General features: G+C 40.4%; 1 protein-coding gene across 1 annotated transcript; it reads right to left on the bottom strand.

Moving 5' to 3' along the window:
* Positions 1–4,570: 4,570 nt before the first annotated feature.
* On the bottom strand, positions 4,571–8,051 carry LOC142722156 (phosphatidylinositol polyphosphate 5-phosphatase type IV-like). The gene is made up of 8 exons (XM_075848873.1): positions 7,801–8,051; positions 7,606–7,708; positions 7,326–7,417; positions 6,978–7,102; positions 6,588–6,700; positions 5,770–5,923; positions 5,116–5,231; positions 4,571–4,711 (listed from the first exon to the last, which is right to left on the bottom strand). Exons 1-8 carry the CDS (start codon positions 8,049–8,051, stop codon positions 4,571–4,573), a joined length of 1,095 nt encoding a protein of 364 aa, XP_075704988.1.
* Between the last annotated feature and the right edge of the window lie 583 nt (positions 8,052–8,634).

Here is an 8,634-nt window from a genome sequence, read left to right as displayed (position 1 = left end):
AGACGGTTCTAGCTCCCGCCCTTGGTCTACTTATAACTTAATTTGATGCTTGTCCTTTGCCTGTGATTCTCTTGTTTCCTGGCTCTGCTGTTCCTGCTGTTACCATTGACCTCTGCTTCATATTGACCCTGGCTTGACTGACTATTCTCCTGCTCTGCATTTGTTACCACGTACACTCCTGGTTTGACTCGGCTCATCCACTACTCTGTTGCTCACGGTTTTGCCGTGGGCAACTGCCCCACTTCCCTTTGCTTTTGTGTACCCTTGTCTTGTTTGTCTGTCGTGCACATATTGAGCGTATGGACCGTCGCCCATTTGTACGCCGTCGCCTAGGACGGGCTGTGAAAGTAGGCAGGGTCTGAGTGGCGGATAGATTAGGGCTCACCTGTCTGTCTCCCTATCCTGACATTACACCTCCCTAAGACACTGCTTGGGCAAACAAGAAGGGGTGGAAGCAGGGCACATTCTAGCAGCAACATATTGTGTGTTAAGTACAAGGACAAGAGAGATGTCGTTGTATTGACAACAATACATGGCCATACCAGTGCCCATGTACCTGTACGAGGTACCAGTACAGAGAACCCCAAACCAGACTGCATCCTGGACTACAATAGGTACATGGGAGGGGTGGACTTGTCAGGTCAAGTCCTGAAGCCCTACAGTGCCATGCGGTGTGGTATAAGAAGCTGGCCATGCACATCATTCAGATTGCATTGTACAATGCGTACGTACTACATCGATGTAAAGGCCAGGCGGGAACTTTCCTGGAATTTCAAGAGGTGGTTATCAAGAACCTAATCTTTAGGGACCATGAAGGGGGGCACCAAGTACTTCTGGAAGCAGGGCAACACGCATCGTACCAGGGCAATACTTTCCAGGAGGAGTTCCCCAAACTGGCAAGAAGGGAAAAAGTCAAAAGAAGTGCAAAGTCTGCTATAAGAGGGGGATAAGGTAAGACACAATATATCAATATAACACGTGTCCCGATAAACCAGGGCTCTGTATGAAAGTGTTTTAAAATGTATCATACGTCCGTTGATTTTCAATCTACCCCAGTTTTACTTACCATGATGCACTCCGCACAGCTTATCCCGCTCATCTTTACACTCTGGGCCATGCTGTGTGCCCAGGCAGCTGTTAACATCCACATGTAGGGTATTGCTGTACCCGTGAGAACCCACATTACAGTTTATGGGATGTATGTCTCCGGTGGCGCATGCTGGGCACAATATATCGGACACTGAAATGGCATATATGTATAGAAAATTGCAAATCTCACTCTGCACTATCTGCTGCGCATTATCTTTTAAACAATACCTGTGGGGTCAAAATGCTCACTACACCTCTAGATGAATGCCTTAAGGGGTGTAGTTTTTAAAACGGGGTCACTTCTCGGGGGTTTCAACTGTACTGGTACCTCAGGGGCTTCTGCATACATGACTTAGTACCAGAAAATCCCCAGTAGGCCAAATGGTGGTCCTTTCCTTCTTAGCCCTCCCATGGGCCCAGTTTATCACACATTTTTTTTAATTCACAGCCCATTTCAAATAAATTCTGAGAATAAACTGTGGGGTCCAAATGGTCACAACACCCATAAATGAATTCCTTGAGGGGTTTAGTTTCCAAAATGGGGTCACTTCTGGTGGGTTTCCATTGCTTTGATACCTCTGGGGCTCTGCAAATTCGACATGGCACCCGAAAACCAATCCAGCAAAATCTGGACTCCAAAGAACACATAGCGCTTCTTTCCTTCTGAGACCTCCCATGGGCCCAAACGGCAGTTTATCACCACAAATGGGATATTACTGCACTCAGGACAAATTGGGCAACAAAATGGGGCATTTTGTTCCATGCGAAAATAAGAAATTTTGATCAAAAATGACATCTTATTGGAAAAAATTTCATCTTTTTAATTTCACAGCCAAATTCAAAGACGCTCTGTGAAAAAACTGTGGGGTCAAAATGGTAACAACAACCATAAATGAATTCCTTGAGGGGTGCAGTTTCCAAAATGGGGTCACTTTTGAGGGATTCCTACTTTTTTGGCACCTCAACACCTCTTCAAACCTGGCATGCTGCCTAAAATATATTCTAATAAAAATGAGGCCCCAAAATGCACTAGGTGCTTCTTTGCTTCTGGGGCTTGTGTTTTAGTCCAAGAGCACACTAGAGCCACATGTGGGACATTTCTAAAAACGGCAGAATCTGTAAAATACATATTTAGTAGTGTTTCTCTGGTAAAACCTTCTGTGTTACAGAAAAAAATAGAATAAAATTAAATTCAGCAAGAAAAATGAAATTTGCAAATTTCACCTCCACTTTGCTTTAATTCCTGTGAAATGCCTAAAGGGTTAAAAAAACTGTCTAAATGCTGTTTTGAATACTTTGAGGGGTCTAGTTTTTAAAACTGGAAGTTTTGTGGGTGTTTCTAATACATAGGTGCCTCAAAGCCACTTCAGAACTGAACAGGTACCTTAAAAAAAAGGCTTTTGAAATTTTCTTAAAAATATGAGAAATTGCTGTTTATGTTCAAAAAATCATGCCAATCTAAAGTAGAATTATGGGAAATGTGAACTAGTAAATATTTTGGTTGGTATAACCATCTGTTTTACAAGCAGATGCATTTTTTACTTTAGAAAAATTCTATTTTTTCTAAATTTTCTCTACATTTTGCAATTTTTCACTAATAAACACTGAACATATCAACACAATTTTACAGCTAACATAAAGCCCAATGTCTCACAAGAAAACAATCTCCGAATCGCTTGGATAGGTTTAAGCATTTCGACATTATTACCACATAAAGTTAAATATGTCAGATTTGAAAAATGGGCTCTGAGCCCTAAGTCCCGAACTAGGCTGCGTCCTTAAGTGGTTAAGCAACTATCAAATATATCAATGTTTTACATCTCCTGTCACTCTTTGTCCTACAGTATATAATCCAGTACATATGGCGGCACGTTCCATACACTCTGTATTGTGTACATATGATACAATGTCCTGTCACCTACCACTGGATTAAACGCGATGTCACACAAATAGCGCTGTGAAGGGTCGGTTAGGTGAAATGTATACACTGTGTTAAGTTGCAGCCGCGCACATAACAATTACCAGTCACACTTATGGATTGATGTTAAAGATTTATTTAAGGTTTTTGTGGATCAAAATATATAATGGTAAAGATGATGGTAATACAAGATCCAGCAAAAACTACGGTATATGTCACAGTATATACTGTAGTATCAGTAAGGGGTGGAAAATCTGGATTCCACAGACACAAGAAGAGATGACATATTGTCCTGTTCTGAACCTGGTCTTCTGCGTGATATTGATGCCCTGGTGACCACATTGATGTCTCTTCTGTGACAGATGTTGTAGAAATGTTAAGTCTCGCCATTGGAATTCTTGTAAGATGGCGGATTCTGCCCTTGGTTGTTATTAGTGTTGATGTTCTGTTGATATCTGCTGACTTGTTCTGGGGGGAGAAGCACACAACCCTATTAAATATTGATCATTCAGGCTGCTTGATAAATATAGAGAGGGGACACATCCAGAGGAACTTACCTTTCTATCAGCATTGATGGTGGCTCCTCCGGTGACAGGGAGCGCTATTCTCGCCAGATGTACTGCGGAATTGATGTTTATGCTGCAAGACAAATATTTGCTATTAATGTTCTATAATGTGTGTTTCTTAGCAGACACAAAATCTAGAAGACTTTTTAAGGTGATTTGAGGTAAATACATTTCTTAATTGATCCTTGGCGTCACACTACAAACCTTGAAGATGGTTGATGCAAGCAGTGGGTCTGACCTAGAGCTGCGTTCTTCAGCATGTTACGGGAACTTTCTGATGTTCCGATGTTTTATGCCCCGGAGATTGTAACTGTTCCTTAGGAGTCCTGCAAGATGCCAAGTAATGTCTTCCATCAATAGCAAAGTTCCTTGTATCCATCATTTTTGCTTAGAAGCTAATGCATCATAAAATCCAGTTGTTCCATCCATTCAGATGACAGGTTCCTTTAGGAAACTCATTGTACTATACTACATACATGCTTACAGTTGGGGAAGTTGTTCCCCAAAGCCCACAACCTTCATTCAGAAATGAAAACGTGTCTGAATACAAGGAGTTGGAATTTTAAGATTGAAAACACTTATTTACACTTTAGTTAAATTAGTTGATAAAATAAATTACAGATACAGAGGAAAACCTAAGAGATGGAAGAACATTTTCACCGCAAACATAATAGACAACTACAAAGCTCTTACCTGTAAGGACATGAACAGATGCAGCTACTTTTTTTGTCCTTTCCTCCTAATGCCCGTTACATAGATTTTACGATCAAAGCGTCCACCAGCCAAGGGGATGCTGGAATGAGAAATATATTTATGTAAGACATATGATAATGTTAGCAGGTAACCACACTTTGCTTAGTTTCACATCCTATAATCCTCCAGTACTGTTACCAAGGTGTACAGCCACCTGCCCAAAGTGTGAGCTCTGGCTATAAGGACCATGTAGTAATGACGGCTACTGAAAATATCATACCAACAACATGGAGGAAAACATGACTTACTCATCTGAACCGGGCCTGATCTTTACTTCAAAGATGCCAAAAACAGGTCGGTGGTCTGAGGTCTTCAAAACAGGGCAAGAGTCGTATCTCAGGACTCGCACATCTCCCTCACATTGGCTTTTAAACAACACCCTGTCCTGTAGAGGTCATGAAAATAACAAATATCATTAGTGAAATCATATTATAATAGATTATTAAACTGCAAAACAACACAGACCTAAATGTTGGGCCTACTTTATTTATATTGCAGAATATTGAGACTTTATTGCATTTTAGGTTTGACTTGGTCACACAGATTTCATTAAATAAGTATCCTTGACCCATGCTGGGCAACGACATATTACACTGGGAAACTGTGATGACAAACTCACTACATAAAAGTAAAATTAACTGAAAGCTTTGTTCATAAGAAATTACTCTTCCAGCTATAATAATAACAATTCATTACATTGGGGGAGGGGATTCATTATATAATGGGTGCTCTGGCCCATGGATTCTATTGTCTCTCAAGCTCTGTAGACCTGGAAATAAGATATCTTACCGTATATGATGGAATTCTCTGCTTTGCTGATGTATCATAGGTGTCTGTGCCAATGTCAAACTTATATGTAGGAAGGAAATCAATGGTGTGCTCCTTGAACCCTAGAAATATGGACCCTTAAGTTGAAAGAAAAAAAAGTTGTCAGTATTAAAAAAAAAAAGGAGCAATTGATAATTTTAGCACTATATAAGAATTTGGGGAACATATCAACCATCATGTCAGTGATTTGTATTAATCTGTGGAAGTGGTTGTGGTATTAAAGGGGTTTTCCAACTTCTGACAACTGATGACATACTCACCAGATAGGTCATCAGTACATGATCTGTGGTGGTCCGACACCCGGACCCTGCACTAATCAGCTGGTCCGGTGCCTTTGAGCACCGGATGTACATGTCGGATGCAGTTGGCGCCGGCCACGGAATTGCAGCCGAGCTGCAGTACTGCAACTCTGCTCCTATCAAAGTGAATAGGAGGCAGACCTGCAGTTATGCATCATGGCAGCTATGCTATATAAGGAGCCAACTGCTTCCGGCTCCGTACATAGCATTGTGTGGCATAACATCCGGTGCCCGCAGGCCACTGGAGCAGCTTAACGGTGCAGCGTCCAGGTGTCGGACCCGCACCGATGATATACTGGTCTACTAGTAAATATACCATTGTTCTTGGCTTCATTCAGATGGTCGTGTTTGAGGAGACTGGACATATCTTTTCCTTGGATCTTCTGCAGAAGAGATTCCACATTTTTTCTGTCCTCTTTAAGTTGAAAATTGAGGTCTCCAAACCAAAACACCCGATCAAAGCGGCTGGTGACGTCCACTGTAGAATAAAAATAAATAAAAAAATTATAGCACATGACTGCATTAGACTCAACGGAGACAAATAGAGAGATAAAAGGATCCATAGGTTCAACCACATAAGTAATACTCACAGGCATTGGAGTTGATTCTTTCCGGAATAATTTGAGGCAGACGGAGACCCTCAGTGATGGTTTTATAGTCCTGGATCCTCTTGTTGACTGCCCCAACTGCCAACAAAAAAATACATATTAGCAGTAGCGGATGATCATATGGGCGGCCCGAATCGCATATTATTTTCAAAAAAACACATTGCAGCGCGCCACCACCGCTAATGGAGAGGAGGGGTGGGTGTGAGGGATTATACGGCCGCACCGTCCGCCCTGCTGCCTCCCTGAGGGGGAGGCGGCGCAACTGAAACCAGCCGCCGCCACCCCCTCCTGCACTAATTGTACCTGCGTGTATCTGTATTACTGGCCACTCACAACATAGAATGAGATTGATAGATTAGAAAAAGTTTGATCAAACAGGAACAAACCTTTTATTTTTACCAAAACATAAGTACAGATCTCTTGATATCATCCCATATATTTCAGTTAATTATCAAATAGCAGCAATTTTATACAAAGTAAAACTGTACATGGTCATATATTAATATTGTAAATACTTACATCTCAGATGTGAATTAATAAAAAGGAAAGATGTTCCAAAGACGGTGAAGGCAACACCCAAGGCTCCTTTAGTTTTCACATGGTGGAATAGCCTGGTTGTTACATGGGTGTGCTCTACCTCTGTATAAGAAATTAAACACAAAAAGACGGGTCAGTGGTTAAGAGTACTACATGCAACAATGGAATAGCAATTATTTCCAATTAAACTATGGAAATATTACTAGAACATAATTTCATACTTTGTAACTGTGGTGTGAACTTTTAGATCTCCAATACTCAGAAGTCAAGAATCTGAGAGCCAAGCTCTTAGGCATCTAATTCTAATAACTAAATAAGATGTTCCAGCTAATGACTACATTCAACACTTCTTATGTAGACGTAGGAATGTGAATCTTACCTGAGCAGAACCAGATTAGTTCCCGTCGAACAAAGATGGTGAGATACAGGACTCCGAGCCCGGAGGAGTGGTATAATACATAGTGTGGTCCAAGGGTCTCCTGTAATTGTATCTCCCATTCCCGTCTACAAGAAGACACAATTTCAGATTTACATATTAATAAATGACACAAGATTAAGATACTCAACTCATCTGTATCAACACTCAATATAATAACCTCTGGTGTTGAATTTTGAAAATTAAGGAGTGATAATACAATAAGTAGAGCATTGAGAGAGAATTTGTATCAGCCGACCTGCTGTCCATCTGCAGTCATAGGCTGGTGTAAGACAACCTGAGAAGACTTACCTGTTTGGACATCCTTCCTGAACGCCAATAACATAAATGTCTTTCGTATCATCTGATGGTAACAGCAGATCCTCCACATTTTGCGGGTAATCCTGTTCAAAATATACAAACATTAATATTGTATACAAAGAGCGCCAACTCAACTGACATAGGGTAGAATATAACCTGACTATGTGATATTCAACTACAAACTAAAGAGACATGGTTACTGGCCCATTTCATCCAACTTGAGCTCGGGCACACTGATGGGTCACAATAAATATTGTACATTACTTCTCACCTTTCCCTCCATATTCCAGGTGGCAACATATAGTCTCAACCGTCTATCTGGGAAATAGCGATCCAGTTCTCTAGCGCCGATCACAGCGCTGCTGCCAACGTTTCTGTGAAGATATGGGGAGAATTAAAGATCTAGTGACTGTTATACCACAGCTCTGGATATCTGAGCAATGTATGAGAATTATTAGTTACATACCTTTTACGGATATTTTTGGAGCGCAGGCGGGTCAGCAGGCTGAATGCGCTCTTCTTGGTGTTCTTTGACGTAATGTCACAATATTTGCTGTGACTAAGATCGCTGGATTTTTCATCTGCCATATCTTTGATGACAGAAAACTTCTGGAGCGAGATGTTAGGCTCCTCCATAGTTGGTATGTCTCCCATCAGATTTCCTTCATCAGGAATTTGGGAGACATGATATTTCTTAGATTTTTTCCAAAAAGGCATGGTTGTTTAATGCCCGGGTGCAAAACTGCACCAATGTCCTTGGTATAAAACCAGGAGACAGTCAAGATAGAATTTGACTAATCGCCTCTAGTTCTCCGAAAATAGGACAAATCGCTAACCGTATAAGCAACACAGTAAGTAACACAGTGTCAATCCAACAGCAAGACCTAGAAAGACCAGAAAACTATAAGGGAGTCGTTACTTGTGATGAAACTAGCTGGAAAAATTAGTTATTAAATAGGGTATTCCTATAACAGAATATTGTCAATCATAAGTGTCAGAGGATCACATGACCTGGGAGCCCCTGTTGATAACATTGTATTAGGTTTGGAAGCTGAAACAATGTATTGGTTGTTAAATTGACCATATGGCATTTTAAAGGGTTGAATTTTTTTTTATATTAATTGATAACCAGAATTTAGAACCTAAGTAATTGGAGTTAGTAATAAATACTTTTTATTGTTATCTTTTTTATTGTTATTATTATTATTATTATTATTATTATTATTATTATTATTATATACATAATTATTCATTTCAATTGTTAATAAGGACACGTTTCCAGGGGATTAGCACTATCCTT

The sequence above is a fragment of the Rhinoderma darwinii genome, unplaced genomic scaffold, assembly GCF_050947455.1.
Source record: "Rhinoderma darwinii isolate aRhiDar2 unplaced genomic scaffold, aRhiDar2.hap1 Scaffold_532, whole genome shotgun sequence".
Lineage (NCBI taxonomy): Eukaryota > Metazoa > Chordata > Amphibia > Anura > Rhinodermatidae > Rhinoderma > Rhinoderma darwinii.
Note: the sequence above shows the minus strand (reverse complement) of the source record. Positions and strands in the feature narration are given on the sequence as shown.